This window comes from Mastigoproctus giganteus, chromosome 10, assembly GCF_048544385.1.
Source record: "Mastigoproctus giganteus isolate SK-2022 chromosome 10, ASM4854438v1, whole genome shotgun sequence".
In the NCBI taxonomy this organism is placed as follows: domain Eukaryota; kingdom Metazoa; phylum Arthropoda; class Arachnida; order Uropygi; family Thelyphonidae; genus Mastigoproctus; species Mastigoproctus giganteus.
In genome coordinates this window covers 211,113,107-211,132,684 of record NC_143584.1, presented here as the reverse complement: position 1 = coordinate 211,132,684, position 19,578 = coordinate 211,113,107, and the positions used below count along the sequence as shown (strand labels likewise).

General features: G+C 35.9%; 1 protein-coding gene across 1 annotated transcript in view; it reads left to right on the top strand.

The window, feature by feature from the left end:
* Positions 1–19,578, top strand: part of LOC150079846 (uncharacterized protein KIAA0930 homolog) — a 104,625-nt gene that overhangs the window by 52,077 nt on the left and 32,970 nt on the right. Inside the window, exons 8-10 of the mRNA XM_090383251.1 lie at positions 3,857–4,060; positions 10,169–10,191; positions 12,791–12,945. Coding sequence (XP_090239377.1) covers positions 3,857–4,060; positions 10,169–10,191; positions 12,791–12,945 — 382 coding nt within the window. The remainder of the gene's footprint in view (positions 1–3,856; positions 4,061–10,168; positions 10,192–12,790; positions 12,946–19,578) is intronic.

Below are 19,578 nucleotides of genomic sequence, written 5' to 3'. Positions count from 1 at the left end.
TAAGAAGTCCTGGAATGTATGTTGGGGATTTACTGTATTTTTGGATTAACCGGGAAATAAATTATCCGGGATTTTTGTTTTACCGTCTATCCCGGAAAATCGAGAGTCTACTGTACTTTAATTTTATTTAGATAAAATTTGAATAAAATTAAAGTGCACCATTTTAAATGTTCCAGGAGAATTTTTTTTGACCCCACGAGCACTTCTGAGTTTGACACCCCTGTGCTAGAGGGCTAAGATTAGCATATATGGCATCAGCCAAAAAAAAAAAAAAACCCATTTCACACATCCATTTGCTCTAAAAATTTGTCCAGTTCTTCCTTGAATTTATTTAAGCTACAAACTTCCACAACAATAGATGGAAGTTTGTTCCAGCAAACAACTTCCTGCTGGCTAAAGGCAAATTTCCACACATCTATTCTACTAGTCTTTCCTCAATTCGAATTTATGCCCCCCCCCATTAGGTTTGTAATCTGAGCAAGAGGAAGAATCCCATCAGCATTGGGCCTATTTAAACCATTCAAAGCCTTATACACCTCAATCAGATCACCTTGCAGGTGCCTAGTCTCCAGACCCTGCAATTTGCAGAACTTAAGCCATTCTTGGTAAGAGGATCCCTTCGTTCCCCTCACCAATCTTGTTGCCCTTCTCCTTACTCATTCTAGCAACTCTATCTGACTTCATATCCTTCCTAAAATGAGACCTCCAGACCTGTCTGCAGTACTCAAGGTTCGGCCTGACCATTGCATTATACAAAGGGATAATCACCTCCTTATCCCTACTAGCAAAATTCCTGTATATCATTGACAAGACCCCATGACCTACTCTGGCAGCCTGCCTACACTGCTCAGAAAACTTCATATCTGACTGCACAATTACCCCCAGGTATTTTTCATTCTCTACCACCCTAAGTGTAGTACCGCATAGTTGGTATGTTTCTCTGGGGTTACTTCTACCCATATGCAGTACTTTGCATTTGTCAATGTTAAACTTCAGTTGCCTTTCTCAGCCCATCTGCCCAGCTTTTCTAGATGAATGCACAAGAAGTCTTAAATTATTTTCACTGAATAACATTATTATTTCCACTCCTAGAAACTTTTATTAGGAATTAATTATTAACAGAATTAAAAACAATTTAATTCATAACTATTGAAATATAGTTCCTGCTTAATGTTTGCATGCTCAGTGTTATTTCTACGTATTAAGTGATGTTCAATGTAATATAGATTACGGTTTGAAATTGCAGGATTGGGGTATATGGAGCTATCATAGTATAAGATAAAACAGCATAAAGGCATTTGCAGAGCCTGTATGTTTGGTGAGGCTGTCTACTTATATTATGCTTCACCCTTAACACCAGTATATGACCTGTCGATGGAGAAGCAATGTCATAAAGTAAACAACTTACATTCTTGTAAGTTGGGAAATGCACTGTGAGTTATTTGATATTTGAAGCATTGATTTTTCCTCTCATGTTAACAAAAATACATACCAGATGATAGGCAGGCTCATTATTAAAGATCATAGCAGAATTATAACTTTTATTATAAGAATGGTTGAGAAGCTGACTATTACAACACAGCCTCAAAAACATGCAAAATTGTTTCTTATTCCCTAGGAAAACCAACTTTGAAGCTTTCCTCAAATAACAAACAGTTTGCTGCAGTAAAAAGTTTTCAGAGAAAAGAAATGTGTCAAGGAAAGTTGGCACTGGCAGGAAAAAGCTTTCACTCATTCAATGTTTCATTGTATAGACCAGTGTATAGACCTCCAATCTTTTTTGGTCATGCACCCTTATTTTACTTAGACTAGTGCGCATCCCAGAATAAAAAATTAAATATATTTTCTTATTTTTCTTATTTTCTTATTTCCACTTAAAATCATTTAAGTGGAAGGCATTATATCTAAAATCACATAATTTTAAAAGATCACAAATAAAAAAATACAAAACAAAATTAAATTGAAGTCAAGTACAAAATGCATATACTTGAACGTGCATGATCCATTAAAGTTGTGCAATCAAACAAAGCTGCATATTTAATTATTAAAAAACACAATTTTTATTTTCAATTACGTTTCAAAAAACTAAAATTTTCATAATTAATAAATATTGATTTATTGTGGATTATCTCGCACACACTTTGGTGACTACTGGTTTAGACCATATATGGTGAAGCCATGGTTTGAGAGCTGAATGTGGATCTTTGATGCACGGACAGCAGCTTCTACAGAAATAGACTGAAAAAATTTACATGTCAAAATAACACTTTGATTAATAGGAAATGACAGGAACAAAAAAAAAAAAAAAAAAAAATGTTCAGTAGCAACTACATATCTAATTACTTTTATACCAATTGTCATTTTTCAAAAAATTCACGCCATTTCTAACATATATTCTTATATAAATATAGATAGCTATGTCTGGAAATTTCTAGAATTACTTACTGTGCCTTTCACTATTGAGAAAGCAACGGTTTCACTTCTAAAACATCTGCTTTTCAAACAAGTTCCTTAATTTACATAGTGCAGTAGGAAAACCCCTGGTGCCGTCAGACAACAAACAGTGCATTGTTGTCTGACGGCACCAGGAGTTAGACAACAAACAGTGCATTACATTTCAGGAATGTTAGCAAAAGTAGCAATTTATGATTTATATCATAAAAAAGCAACAAATTTTATTCACAAACCAAGAAAATTTTGTTTTTACACATCTGCCACCTTGTCCATTCATTTCTCCAAACAGCACATGACAACAGACATAATATCCAGTGCTTCAGCTACAGTATGCTGTATATGGGTAGTGTTATGTGATGTGTATGAAAAAATAAATAATTGACAGATTTTTTTTTTTTTTTTTTTTGTCTGATTTTAATGAAATTCGAGAAGGGTCAATAAATCATTCCGATAGGGCCTATATATATAAAATTTCATGAAATCTGTTCACTGGGAGTCAAGTTATTGCATGCAGACAGACAAAGATATAGTAATTGTTGCATTTTTATTGGTCTGATTTTAATGAAATTTGGAATGGCTCAACAAGCACTAGATGGTAGATGACCCTCATCTAGTGCTATACCACAGCTTTTTGTATTGGAAGCTTGAAGTAGTGAACCCCATGTTTAGTCTCCAGAGCAAAGTTTCTGGCATCCTTCTTCTTTTTACATTTGCATCTAAAAAGAAGGCCCAAATATAAAATTAAATGAAAATCCTTCCATTGGGAGTTGTGTTGTTAAATGTGGACAGACACCAACATTGTGAAGATGATAGGCATATTATGCATATATGCTAACATGCTTAAAAAGCATGATATGACAAGATATTTGTAGTTTAAAAAATAAGGTGAGAAGTCCAAGAAGAAATCTTAATAATATTAATGTAAAATTTTTCACTCTTTCTCATTGACTTTTAGAAAGTTTCTACTTTATTTTGGAGAGCAACTAAATTTATTAATACAGCAAAACATGAGAAGTTGAATGCATGTAATGAGGTTATGAAAGGCACTTGAAAGCTGCCTACAGCTGATCCTCACTTGACTTGAGTGATATAGTCCCTGACCCATTAGCTAACAGTCTTTATACATTGGGCCTGTGGGCCATCATTTTAAGATCCCTGCTCCAAGAGAGTGAATAATGGTTCTCAAGGATAGAGGTCAAAAAGGTTATTGCTATTTGGATATTCAAAAAAAACTTAAGTTGGTTAATTTTTTTGTTTGACACTCATTGCCAAGTATTGATTATTCATACGGACAGTTAAGCAATTTCTCTCCTCTTGTTGTAATGTGTACATATTTATTAAATGAAATGAAATAGAAATTTGATTGAAATTGCTAATTATAATTTACTTACATTTAAATTAGGCAAGTCTGACAACAAGAGTAGCACAACGAATGTCAATGGGCTGGTATCAAGGTCAGCAAAGGCTTGAATTTGTCCGTATGAAAGGACCTCAGGGTAAAGGACATGCGGAAATGGCTGTGACGAAACAAAAAGGATCTGGTGTTGAAACACCTACTTCTGAACCTGGTATTTCTATTACAGATTATGACTGGGAAGAAGTTGAGGTAAGGAAGGTAAACTAAAGAAAAACTTAAACTGCTTAAGTCTTTTGTATCATTTTATTTTACAATAGTGTTTTTATCGCTTTTAAATTTATATTTTAATGCATTTTAACTTATTTACTTATTTTATTTTATTTTTATTGTAAACTAGTTTTTTGTAAATAATTAAATTTTTGTAAATATTATTTTACAGTCTTTTGTATCATTTTATTTTATTTTATTTTACTATTAAATCAGTTTTAAACGGTTGGTGTATCTGTTTAAATTTGTGGTATAAATATCCCAACCTTAGAGGCCTTATTGCAGATATGGTTTGAATTTTTTGAAATTAAATTTGTGGATTTATTAAAATCCCAAGTTATCTTTCATTCTTGTGTGTTTTGTGTTAATATGTTAGCATTAGTAGAGGCATATGATGCAATAAAGCAAGCTTATACAGCATCTACAAAAAAAAAAAAAAAAAAACTTCCCATTTTCCACTGCTCAGAAAACTTCATATCTGACTGCACAATTACCCTCAGATCTCTTTCATTCTCCACCACCCTAAGTGTAATACCACACAGTTGGTACATTTCTCTGGGGTTACTGCTACCAATATGCAGTACTTTGCATTTGTTAGAGTTAAAACTGAAGTTAAACTTCAGTTGCCACTTCTCAGCCCATCTGCCCAACTTTTATAGATCCTGTTGCAGTAGCATACTGCATTAACAACCCTGCCAACCTTTGTATCATCTGCAAACTTCGACATTAAGCCTGATATACTTTCATCAATATCAATGATAAATATATACAAAACAACGATGGGCTCAACACCAAACCCTGGGGGAATCCACCAATAACATTAGTCCATGAAGAGCAGTGTCCATCGATTACCACTCTCTGTCTGCTCCCATTCAACCGTCCTTTTATCCATTGTAACAACTTGTCCTTAATACCATTCTGCTCCAATTTGTACAGTAGTCTTCCGTGTGCAACAGTATCAAAAGCTTTCCTGAAATCCAAGTATATAATATCAAAATTATTTTTTGTATCCAGTTATTTTGTTATTTGGTTTTTTTTTTTTTTTTTTTTTTTTTTAGGAGCATTAGCAACTAAGGCCATATTGCTCCGGGATATGCGGTGGTCATTCCCTGATCTTTCCGCATCCTCCGTATTTGGTGGTGACGGGCTCGAACCCCAGTCTAATCAAGAAGCGTGTACTACGCACTGCTGCTCCTTCCCACCTGGCTACGGAGATGCCTTTGTATCCAGTTCCTCTGTGACCATGTCATAGTATCCAATCAGATTGGTCAGACAAGACTTTCCCTTTATAAACCCATGCTGTGTCTGAATTATTACTGCAGTCTTGTCTCGACGATCGTGCAATGCTTCTTCAACCAGCGACTCCATTATTTTCCCCAGAACAAAAGTTAAACTGACAGGTCTGTAATTACTTGTGTCACCCTTTGATCCCACTTTGTGAATTGGAGATACATTTGCACATCTCCAGTCTGTGGGGACCTCCCCTAAGTCCGATGATGCGCTCATAATTATGGCTAAGGGTTTGCTTACTTCCTTTGCCCCCTCCTTTAATATAACTGTATAGATTGCCTAACCTCCTTTGTGACTTGATTACAGATTATACCTGTAATCAAGTCACAGCCTTGCTAGTTTATATCTACTATAGGCTTCTGTGTTGTCTGATAATTTATATGCATCCCATGAATTTTGCTTCTCTGCCACGAGTCTCGTTAGTTCATCTGACATCCATTTGAGCCTAAACCTAGAACAGTATTTTTTAGTTGGCATGAAAAGCCTAGTAGCTTCCAAGATTAATTCCTTGATTGCTTCCTTTAGAATTTGCTATTGGTAACATTGTCAGTTGGTCCCACTGTATAGAATTTAAAAACTGTCTGAGACCACCATAGTCACCTTTACGAAAGCAAAAACCCTTCCCTTTACCCCTGATGGTAGTTACATCTTTAAATAAATCCCACATCAGTACACTGTGATCACTGCTGATAATCAGATCAAGGATATTACTCCTTCTGGTTGCCTCTCGAACAGGCTGCTGTAGAAAACAATCGTCCAATAAATCTACACAAGCCTTGCTCGTGTGTGAATGACCAATCCACAAGTTTCAGTCACTATCTGGGAAATTAAAATCTCCATTATAAGACACTGATTTACTAACCCACTCTTTCTCTGTATAATTGTTCGTTATGCTCATTAGAGTTATTAGGCCTAAAACACACTCCTCTCATTTTCCCTTTCCCAGTGTTTATTATTATTAGCCATATGGTGCAAGGAAGCCTGAGACTTATGCTGCACCAACCAAAAAACAAAAAAATTTCTGAACTACCCTGAGAGAGAGAGAGAGAGAGAGAGGTAGAAAGGAATCACCAAGGTAGAAAAGGATGATGATATTCAGCTCAGGACCCTTGGTATGCCAAGCCCATACTCACTAGATGTGAGCCCCTGGGTACATGTCACACCAAACTGACTCAACATTGCACTGTCCATCTATGTCAACTGGATACACTTCCTTAGATGTTGTTTCTTAACTAACAGCATAACCCCTCCTCCTCCCTTCCTATCCTTTCTATACACATTGTACTTTCTAAATTCCAATTCTGCATTCCTTGTAGCTGTGTGACACCACTTCTCTGATATCCCAACAATTTCTGACTTTGATGTCTTGACCAGCACTTCAAATTCATCAAATTTATATCCTATACTCCTGGCATTGGTGTACATTTTTTTTTATGAAAACCCCAAACACGAGAGGAAATAGAACCTACAGTAATTAGTACAGTGCTTGGGTTGGAGGTTGAGAAGACGAGAGAAGATATTTGTTGATATTAGACTTGAACTTCCATAGACTGTAATTTTCAGCAAAGACATATGAAGGAAGGTTGTTCCAGAAAACGGTAGTTGAATGAATAAATGAGGAAGATGAAAAGTTGAATCTGTGAGTTTGAAGTTGGACAGTAAATGGATGTTGGCCGTTGGCTGCACGTGTTTGGGCTGTTTTGAAAGAGAGAACAGGAATTTATAGAAGCCAATTCAGAAGAACAATGCCCATGGAAGTATCTGTAGAAAAGGCATGCAGCAGAAACAAGTGTCTATGAGGCAGTGAGTGGAGAGACTTAGAGATGAGTCATTAATTAACCTAACTGCCCTCTTCTGAATGGAATCTAGAAGCCTGAGGTTTTGGGGGCATTGCCCCAGATGTGGGAACAATTTGTATAGATTTGTATAGAGTGAACAGCTGTTTGGAAGAAAACTAGCGCTGAGGAGGAAAGAGAAAACCAAGTTTTTTAGATGCAGAGGAAGCAACGTTTGTAATGTGCTTGTGCCAAGAGACATTAGAAGTCAGGGGAATCCTCAAAAGAGATATATCAACTTGCCTAGAAATCGGAGTGTCACCAAAGATAAGCATAGGAGCAGAAGAATCCTTTTTGTGAGATGTATGACATGACTGAGTTTTAGAAGGATTGAAATCAACTAAGTTGTCTTTGCCCCACTGGAGAATTACCTGGAGATTAGCATTTAAGGAATTGGTAATGGATATTCGAGAAGTTGAAGCTGATTGAGCAGGGCAAGTTGTCTCAAAATGGAAAGTGGAATGCAATGTGCTGTCATCGGCAAAACTATGGATAGGATTTCCAGTCAATGGAAGGAGGTCATTAATATACAAGAGGAAAAGAGTGGGGGAGAGAACTGAAACTTGGGGGACACCAGCATTAGTGGAGAAGTTAGAAGACAGAGAGCCATCTACCATCACCCTCAGTGAGCGATCAGAGAGAAAACTGGATAACCAATTACAAAAAACAGTTGGCAAACCATAAGATGGAAGCTTGTTTAGAAGACCTTTATGCCAAACACGATCGAAAGCCTTTGAGATGTCAAGAGCAACTGCTTGCATTTCACCGAACTTTTCCATCAAATTTGTCCATAAATGGGTAACATAAGCTAGAATATCACCAGTGGATCGACACTGATGGAATCCATACTGGATTCCATCAGTTGTCCATCTGGGAGTCATGAAACAACTGATTGTTGTTTCATGATCCCAGCAGTTCCTGAAATCCCCAGCAACTTGTTTTCCAGGTTACTGCTCATTCCAATAGAGGCAGTGCAAGAATCACTTCCACCTTTGCTGTGGCTACTGTTAATCTATTAGTCTGTGAATCCCCCCCCCCAAGCTATCAGTTTTCCAACCCACCTAACATTGCCTTGATATTTATCATTTTTATCATTCATAAATGTAATCCAGCTTGTCATGCCTCCTGTGTCACAGACTTTTTTTTTTAGTCAGGACATACCTTTTCTTTTGCTGCACTCAGTTCTTACATCCTTTTTTTTGATAATTGTTGAGGACTTGCTGGAATTCCAAAATCAACAGCAGTATTCCCCCCCCCCCCTTTTTTTTTTTTTTACTTTTGTCAGTCTTCTTACTTAGGGGTGTTTTTTTTTTTTTACAGTTACTTGAAAGTTTTACACTCTTTTTGTAATTGTAGTTTGGAGAAATTGGATTATAAAGCACAGGCAAACCGTCACAGTAGATTAAGTACAGTAAACAGTAACTGCGACCAAACTAATAAATGCAACAAAATGTAAGAAACTCCAATAAAATACATTTTATTTGTCAATTTTTGCACACTTTTTCTGTCAAGTTAGCAGTTTTGCTATTCTAAATATTATTTCGTACTGTAGAAAAGGCTGTCTTGCTGTTGTTTCATAAATATACATCATAACCGAATAGCCACACTGACAAGTATATATCTGGTTCGGCAGGTGGTTTTTTTTTTTATGTAAATGAATGGGTTGTTGATATGGTTTTTTTTTTTTTTTTTTGCAACTCTAGTTAAGGTTGAAGTAAGGAAGAAATATGCAAATCTACAGTAATTAGCCTTAGATAAGTCCTGTTTATAAAAATTAATCTAACTGAATATAATGCAAAGGTAATAAAATAACTAGTTCCCCTCTCAGAGTTATAGTAATACTCCTGTCAGTTTCCAATGTGAAATCAGTCTTGCTTTGATATACAGTATAATTTGCGTGTGTGCATGCATGCATGTCAGTCAAGGAATAATTTTTCACCCCATGATGCCTACTGATTTCTGTGAGATGGGAGGGGGGATTGCAAATCTACAGTAATTGGGTTCTAATGAGTCTAGACCCTACTTTCAAAGTTACCTATTCATATTTCCTCAGAAATTGTGACTTTCAAAGAAAAATCTTACCAAGAAAGGTTATTTTTGGGTTATAGAAAATTTGCATTTTATTTGGTAAAATAAATTTATCTTTGAGTTAAAGCAGTCTGATTGGGCATCTTCTCTGGCATTTTGGGTATTCTCATATTCCAACTTTGAAGAAAAATGTCATTCAACATTAATGCCACTTTATGGCTGCATTTTTCACTTCATTTCTTGTCTCATAAGTGTTCTTTTAGGTTGAAAGTCATCACAGGGTACAAACCAGGACTATAAAAAGAATGGGGAAAATCTCTCATCTCAGTTCAGTCGATGTATTCACAGAGTAGCCGTGGTGCACACCATTGTCGTGGAGAAAGCACATTCTTCCTTAGAGTTTGTTTTAAAGGGCTTTTTAGATGACATTAACTATTATTAATCGTATGGCTTTGTTCTAAGAAATCAACACGAATAACACCTTTTGTATTCCAAAACATAGTCGTAATCACTTTAATTATTGAGGCCATACCTTTTTAAATATTTTGATAAATATGTGATCTCAGGTGGAAGTAACAAGATTTTTCTAGATTTTTCAGCTGGTGGACACACTTGGGAACATAATACATGACAAACTGTATAAACTAGAGTATTGTGAGAATTAGTGTACTATGGCTTGCATAGGAGGTGCACCACAGATTCCCAAGAACAAGACAAATCTATGTTGAAAATCTCCAAAACAACCGGCCAGTCAACTTTGCTGCACACTCACGATAAAGTGATGAGTAATCTATTTGCTTTTCATTCAGTGGTATTCATATAGTGCACACATCCTTTTTACAACCAAGATTTTATGCAGTTATTTTCTTCATTCAGACTAAAGAGCTCAGAACTTTTATGTAGTGGTTTAGCAAATCGAATATATCAATGAACCTAGCAAGAGTTGTGTTCATATAAACAGAAAATAATATTGATAATACATGCTGTATGAGTATATAAACAGTTCCCATTTTAAAAGAAAATTCATGTTATAACAGCATTTCACTATATATGTGTGTGTATATTCTTTTTAGGTTTTATATGCTATATTTGCTCAGATATAAGCTTCACTCCCAAAATTATATGGTCTTGTTTTTCTTCTCATAGAATAACTTAGTTCTAGTAGAAAGTGAATTTTTTGAAGAAACCTACTGGAAACTTTTGTGCTATTGTTGTTTTCTATCAAAGTGCAAGTGCAGCCGACCGGGCTAGCCGAGTGGGTAAAGTACCTGCCCGGCAACCCAAAGGTCGCGGGTTCGATTCCCGCCTCGGGCTTGGATCAAAGTACTGCAAAAACCTTGGGAGGTGCAATATGGTCACAGAAGCCGATGCGCCAACAACTACCAAATCAAAATCAATCAAATCTATCAAAGTGCAAGGCTGCTTCATCACATAAATCTGCACCAGCCAAGGAAGTATGCCATGAGATAAACCCAAACAGTTGGCAATTTTTGATGCTTTTATCTGAATAATTTTTTCCATCTGATAAGCATACCACTATTTCTTTTTTCTTGGACAAAAGAACTTGCATGTTCATCAACTTCTGGGTGTCTACCCTCTGATGCCTTGCATATGGAAATGGCTACTAGAGTTTATCTTTCATAAGCAACCAGTGGTGCACATTTGATTCACCAGCTCCAAACTTTCTAGGAGTTTCTCTGTTTCCACTTGCCACATGACAATTTTTTTTTTTTTTTTTTGGCTGGCCTTGTGGAATGACCATGAGGCGGGATTGTTGCACTCACTAGTAAGATGTATTCTCCTAGTTGGTGCATTTTTTTTTTTTTTTTTTTGCAGGCTCTTGGGTGTGGGCACCCCAGGAGCAGGACTGCTGGCACCCACCAGTCTTGCATCCTTACTGGTGGGTGCGGGATTTAGGTGCAATATGCACAGCCAGAGTTAATAGATCCAGGCATAGCTCCTCGTGCCAGGGATGGGCACCAGGTGGTAATTGCCCAATGGACTATCACCCGGTGGCAGAGTAGCCTGTTTCACTTATAACACATTACACACACGTGTACACACACTTACACTAACAGGCCATTATGAGAACATGATATTATATGATAAATTGGTGGAGATGGATGTATGTCCGGGTGCCACCCTTCGACAGTTAAATACATATATACATACATACATACATTGCCACATGACAGCTGTTTTGAAATGGGCGTTGTAAGCACATTGCAGTCGTTTAGTTTATACACCTTGTTTCAGTGCGGTTCTCTATGTTTGGTAATAATTTGTAGCACAGCACTAGCTTATCTTTCATTTACAGATTTGTTAAAATGTGTTAATGAGTCTAACTGCTGAGGTAATAAAAAAAAAAAAAATCACATGTGCAAAACACTAACTCATTTCACTGTCAAACTCATTGTGCAGCCTGCAAATGTAGAGTACAGAATACTTGAAAAATAAGATAAATTTAGAGGCAAGGAAGCTATGAATGCCTTCTGTTGACGACTACCAATATTCGGAATGTCAAAATATAAATATTTCATGACTCAGTTTTGCCAAAATAAGTGCATTAGAATACTACACTATCATTTAAAATTCTGCACTCAACGATCAGAACAGGCTTTGTGTTTCTTCACATAATTGTGTATATTACTTAAAGCATGTTCATTTAAATTTTTGGATTGATGCTTTTAATAACATCAAAAAATTATGTATGATAACTTTCCATTAGGACTCCACTAGATGGAGGTTTTGGTGCATTATAGCCTCAGTTGCTAATGTGCCAATAAAACACAACCAACCAACCAACCAACCAACCAACCTCTAGATGGTATCATTGATTCAAATCAATCTAGCATTTAACTGATGATGATAAATCATCATCACTTGATCATAACAGCAAACTGTGTACTTGTTCTTAATCTAAGTAATCCAATGATCTTTTTCTTAAAGAATCACTTATAAGCTGTACACAGGCTTTAAAAGCATTGATTTTGGAAAATAAAAAGTGTGGCTTATATTCAAAATATAGTATTACTTTCCAAGATTAATGGAAATGCCATTAGTAAAATTACATGTATATGTAATTTGCATTTTATGTTAAAATGTACATATAAGGTGTGATCAGAAAATTTAGAAATTAAAACTAAGTTTGGAAAATAAAATTTACTGATTATTCAGATGGACTTCTTTCGAGGTAATCTCCTTGACACTGCATATGATGATTCCAGTGCTTCTGCAACTTCTGGAAGCATTCCTGATAGACTTCTTATGGAATTGCTAATAGTTCCTGTGTTGCATTCTAAATATTTTCCTCAGTCTTTGCAAACCTGTTTATTTTGAAAAGGAGAGGATAAAAAAAAACATTGCATTACTTGTGGGATGACATGATAAATCACCTTCTCATATGAGAGAAAATGAAATTATTTCTGGGCTTAGGTTTTAATGAAAAAACTGCTCGTTACTCTAAATTCACAAATTTGCACTGCTTTTCTATTTTTGCAGTTAAAAAAAAAACGTTTTAACAAATAATGCACATAATTTTTTAGGATAACCCTTACCTTCAAAGGAGAATGTCAGACCCTAGTTCTAATTTAAATAACTATGTTCGAGGCTGGAGGACGAGGCAGGAAATGAAAAAATCACATTCAGAAAATGAAGGTGTAGACGGTTTTGTAAATGGTATAAATGAAATTGAGGCTGGAGACCTAAGAGATGGTAAGTTTTCTTCTCTTTCATTATGCATCTACATTTATAATTTTTTTGCAATTATAATTTATCTTTTCGTTATATTAAAATTCATCAGATGAAAATAATAATTTTGAAAATAACTCTGTACTCTGAGAATATTTTTTAAGCTAGCATTACTGTATTTCAGCAGTCTTTTTGCATCTCTCAAAAATGTTTCATTGTTTTGCAAGTAGGTATCCCTTGAGTTATATGATTAATTTATTCTTAGAAATTGTGTTGCACAAAAATGCTCACTTGGAAATAATATTCCCATGGAAAATAACAAGCCTGGGTTTTATTCTAAATCAGACAAAATCCTTTGTTTTAAAAGAATTTTTAATTAGTAGTAGTAGTAGTAGTGGTAGTGGCATGTGATGCAAGAAAGCAAGTGTTATGAGCTTATGCAGCATCAGCCAAAAAAAAAAAAAAAAAAAATCACACCATTCCCTCCAAATGCCTGTCCAGTTCCTCCTTAAATTTATTCAACCTATCAACTTCCACAACAGCAGATGGAAGTTTGTTCCAGCAATTAACCACCCGCTGGCTAAAGGCAAATTTCCGCACATCTATTCTACATCTGTCCTTACTTAATTTGAATTTATGCCCTCTTAGGTTCGTAATCTGAACAAGTGGAAGGATCCCATCAGAATTCAGCGTTCTCAACCCATTGAAGGCCTTATACACCTCAATCAGATCATCGTGCAGGTGCCTAGTCTCCAGCCACTGCAGTTTGCAGAACTTAAGCCTCTCTTGGTAAGAGTATCCCTTCATTCCCCTCACCAATCTTGTTGCCCTTCTCTGTACACGCTCAAGTAAATTGACATCCTTCCTAAAATGAGGCCTCCAGACCTGTACGCAGTACTCAAGGCGTGGCCTGACCATTGCCTTATACAGAGGGACAATCACCTCCTTTTCCCTGCTAGCAAAATTCTGTATATCATTGACAAAACCCCATGACCTGCCCTGCCAGCCTGTCTGCATTGCTCAGAAAACTTCATATCTGACTGCACAATTACTCCCAGGTCTTTTTCATTTTCTACCACCTTAAGTGTAGTACCACACAGTTGGTACGTTTCTCTGTGGTTACTTCTACCCATATGCAGTACTTTGCATTTGTCAAAGGTGCCTCCGTAGCCAGGTGGGAAGGAGCAGCAGTGCGTAGCCCACGCTTCTTGATTAGACTGGGGTTCGAGTCCGTGACCACCAAATACGGAGTATGCGGAAAGGTCAGGGAATGACCACTGCATATCCCGGAGCAATATGGCCTTAGTTGCTAATGCTCCTAAAAACCAAATAACAACAACAGCAGCATTTGTCAAGGTTAAACTTCAGTTGCCACTTCTTAGCCCATCTGCCCAAATTATATAGATCCTGTTGCAGTAGCACACTGCCATTACTGTCATTAACAACCCTGCAAACCTTTGTATCATCTGCAAACTTAGACATTAAGCCTGATATACCTTCATCAATATCATTGATAAATATACAAAACAACAGTGGGCCCAACACCGAACCCTGTGGGACTCCACTAATAACATTAGTCCATGAAGAGCAGCACCCATTAATTACCACCCTCTGTCTTCTCCCACTTAACCATCCTTTTATCCATTGTAGCAACTTACCGTTAATACCATTCTGCTCCAATTTGTACATATGTACAAATTCTACAAATTGTACATATGTACAATTTGTAGAATATGATTATGGTGATGCAATCACTTAACATTACATTTGTTATGTACATAGTGTGTGTATTAAATATAGTAATAAATAATAATTATTTGTGCAAAAATAATTATATATAAAAAAAGAGGTATGGGGAATGGGTGTTGTTATTTTTTAGTGTTCCAATAGAGGGCACTATTATCAGTTAACATGTCATAAGTAAATGTTTCTGCCAAATGAAATTGTTTGATCGAGATTTCATTTGAGAGAAACATTTTTTAGTAAGCCCTCGATTTAATGGACTTTAGTGAAAAATTTCACAGGCACCAGAGTATCTTGAGTGTGTGCTCATGAGATAGGGAAAACTAGGAGCTCCTGATCCTGGGCTACTTTACTGACCCAGAGTTAGTTATGTTGGTAGTCACAAAAAGCTGCTTTGTGGCAGGTATGGTTTTTAAGTGCGCAGTTCTGTATAAATGTATTACTCAAAAAAATACTTGTACAATTCTAAAAATTCCTTTAAGAAAAGTGCTAATGGTGAGCTACTTACATATTCATGTCAACTTGAAATATATTGCATATTTCAAAAAAATGTTTCTAAGAAAATATGTAACTCAAGGATTACCTGTACCAGATAGATTCTGTTTTGTAAATCACTTGATTTTTTCATTAAAGATGAATTAAAGGCACCCCCTTGATGGCACTAAGTCCAAATTATGTTGAACCAAATATGTATATATGGGTGCTGCTAAATTTTAATTAATTGGCATATTCTAATATATTTTTGTTAATTAGTATCATATATCATAAAATTACTTTAGAAGTGTTCCTTCTGCAATACTCTTTTATCTTAGTTCTCTTCCCCCCCCCCCTGTGTTTTATTTTATTATGTATGGTTTATTTTTACTTTTGCTCTACTGGTTTGCCATGCTACTGGCATTTGTTCTATTCTTTTATCTTAATTTATTATAAGCAGCATTCAGTGGATTATGCATTAACGCAGCCACTGATGCTTGCAATACTAATTTTCCTTTTCTTTTTATCATAATTAGTTAAGTTTTCAATGTATACAGGGTGTCTTAAAAATACACGGCATAACTTCAGGAATGAGTTCCTCATATGTAGACAATAAAAATATTTTATATCAATGTACGTCTGTATGCCTGCCCTGTGAGTTTGTTTCGAAGTGCATGGGGCCCAAATAACTTATCACCAAAAACACCCACACAGATGTTGAGAGTGAACTGCTGTTGGTGATGTGATGGAAGAATTGCAAAGGGGTTTTCCTCAGCCCATACATGCTGATTGTGAAAGTTTTGGATTCCATCTGTGAATATCACTAAGGCAGGAAAGTGAGTTGTACCACGCTGCTGCAAGAACCACTGGCAGAACATTACTCACGCAGGGTAATCTGCTGGTGACAAGGCCTGTACCCATTGCAGATGGTAAGGAAACAGTTGGTGTTCTCGCAACACTCTCCAAATAGTCGAACGTTGAACAGCCAGTTGCATTGCTATTCTGCGTGTGCTGATTCCATGAGTGGCATGCACAACATCCAAAATCTCCACCTCTACTTCAGGAGTTATAGATACTTGGTTGTCCTCTGTCAGCAACACGAGGTGTAAAGGTCCCATGTTCACAAAGGTGGTGATGGACACCTTCAAACGTTTTCCTGTCTGGACATTGTTCTGGGAACTTTTTGTGGTACAAACGACGAGCCTCCAGAGCATTGCCATCTGCCAAACCATACATAAAGTGCATATCCGTTTGCTCTTGATTTGAGTACATGGTTGGAATGGAAAACCACCAGATTCTGTCAGTACCTTGTGATGAAGGAAATCACCTGCGGGAGATAAGACATTCCAGTTAATACTTGGGAACCAAGCATTTCCGGAACTATGTTGATATAAAATATTTTTATTGTCTACATATGAGGAACTCATTCCTGAAGTTATGTCATGTATTTTTGAGACACCCTGTATATATATATATATATATATAAACTATGAAACTAAAGTAAAATGTATGCCAGTAGAGCAAAATAATTATTAAACCCATAAAATAATATAAAAAGAAAAGAAAAAAGGGAGGGGGGGGGGAAACAAAATAATGAAGGAGAGAGTATTGTGGAATATTCCTAATATAATTTAGAATTTGGAAGTCAATTACAAAGCAATATGAAAGCAAATTAAATTTGAAAGCCATTTATAAGGAAATTTAATGACACCCCCTGACAGCACCAGTGTCCAAATTGTGTGAAATATCACCAAATTGGAAATGTGCGCAACCAACAATATGTGACCAATTAAACTAAAAATAATAAATAATAAGATAAAATAGACTGATTTTAAGTCATGAAAAAAATTACTATTTTTACATTTATTTTTTTGCATTAAATTTCATATTTATTTTTTACTTATATATATATATATATAGCAGTAAGTAAATAAGTAAAGAGTGGAGAGCGAGTGGAGTAAAAAGGAAGATAATAAGTATTATGGATCAGGGACACTACTTAAGCAAATGTACCCTACAACCATAATGTATAAATAGTGATAATTAGAAAGTGTGAAGTAGAAGTTTGTTACTATTGAACCTACGGTATACACGAGAAGTAAACTAGAAGAAATGAATAAGAAATGTAGTGATATACGATAGGATAAAGTAACAAAATAAGATATGATAAAGTGGCTAAATAAGGTAAGATAAGGTGACTAAAATAATATGAAGGTAAAATAAGACCACATTGCGGTGTTACTCACAATTTCAATATCACAATTTCATTGAAATTGTGAGTAGCACTTCAGCGTGGTCTTATTTTATCTTCGTATTATTTCAGTTGCCTTATCCTATCGTAATTAGTCGCTTTATTGTATCTTTTTTTTTAATTTATCCTATCGTATATCACTACATTTCTTATTCATTTCTTCTAGTTCACTTCTCGTGTATACCATAGATTCAATAGTAACAACTTCTACTTCACACTTTCTTTCTTCTTCTTCTTCCAGTCACATAGTTCCCTGAGATGCAGTTGTGGCAACCAACAGATTCCTCCAACTGCATCGATCATGTGCTCTACGAGCGGTATTGCAAAGTGTCACACCCAGAAGTTCACTGATCCCATCCTTCCACCTAGTTGCAGGTCTTCCTCTTCCCCTCAATTTTTTCTTCCATTATATTCTTCAACAGAAAGTTTTCCTTTCTTATTATTTGACCAAAAAACTTGAGTTTTCTTTTGTTGATGCTACAAAGAAGAATTTTAGGCCTTCCAATTTTATTCAATACCCACTCATTTGTTCTTCAATCCAAGTAAGAAATGTGCAGTATTCTTCTGTAACACCACATTTCAAAATGCCTCAGTTTTCTTTCTGTCAACTCTTTTCAGGTTCCATCCTTCACATCCATAAGTGACAACTGGAAAAATTAACGAATCAATGATTCTCAGTTTCGTTATTAGGGGCAGTTCTTGATCTCTCCATAATTTTGTCAGATCAGTGACCAATGTTTTAGCAATTGCCTGTCGTCTCTTTACATTGTTTGAGCAGTCACTATTTTTATTTATACTTGACCCTAAGTAATCAAATTCATCAACTTCTTCGATATCCTGCCCATTAACCTTCACTTTACTAGAACCGAGATAATCACACAATTTACAAAAAATTTTGTAAATTTTTTTTTTTTTTGGCTGATGCTGCATAAGCTCATACACTTGCTTTCTTGCATCACATGCTACTACTGCTATAATTTTAGTTTTACACATGTTCAGAAACAATCCTTTTTTCTTACTTGCTTCACATACTCTCCTCAGAGTTTCTTTAAGAGATGATCTTTAGAATTGCAAATTAGCACAGTATCATCTGCATAACAAAGGTTGTTTATCTTCGGTCCTCCAGTTTTGATGCCAGTCTCTAAATCTTCCAAAGCTTCATGCAATGATATCTTTGGCATAAAGATTAAAAAGGTGGGGTGACAAAATACAGCCCTGCCTGACACCGTTACTTATTGTGAAAGAGTGTTTCCCATGTTGGTTCTCACAGTTCCTTCCTGTTCCTGGTACAGTAGCTTAATCAGCTGAATTATGTGGATCGGGAAACCCATATTAGTCATAGTTTCTCATGTTGAACACAATCAAATGCTTTTACATAATCTATAAAACACAAAACGACTGGAACATTGCATTCTTTGCATTTTTCAATAATCAATCGAAGATTTAAGATCTGCTCTCTGGTTTCTCTGCCCCTTTTGAAACCTGCTTGCTCTTCTGGCATTTCTTCAAGTTTTCTTGAGATTCTGTTTAATATGATTTTAAGAATCTTGCTAGCGTGAGAAATTAGGATAATAGTCTTGTAATTTGAGCAAATTTTCAGATCTCCTTTTTTTGGTAAGATAATGAAAATTGATTTCTTCCACTCTAATGGCACTGTCCTGTTTCCCAAATTTTTACAATCATTTTATGAAAAAACTCAGAGTGCTTCACACCTGTAGCTTTAATCAATTCTGCTGGGATCTCATCAATTCTAGGTGACTTGCCATGTCAGTTCTCTGATGGCTCTTTTTCGAATTCTTCCTTCAGTGGAACTGGTTCATGATCGCACTCTTGAAAAGGGGTTGGCAGATCATTAGTGTCAACAGGTGCTCGGAAGAGCTGCTCACAATATTCTTTCCCCCTCCTTTAATTGTGTTCTCCTCTGTTAAAATTTCTCCTTTGAGTCCTTAATTATATCATATAAGTTTTGGTCAGAACTTTTGTCTTAAGGACTTAATTACATCATACATCTTCTTAATGTTGCTTTGTTTGTTGTGGTATTCGAGATCTTTACACTTTCGATTGATATAATCCTGTTTGCCCTGGCTTAAACAGCGCTTGATGACTTTGCTTAGTTCCTGATACTCTTTGTTTCCTTGTACACCCTGGGCTCTTGCAGATCTCTGTTCAGTAAGTTCCTGATCTTTGAC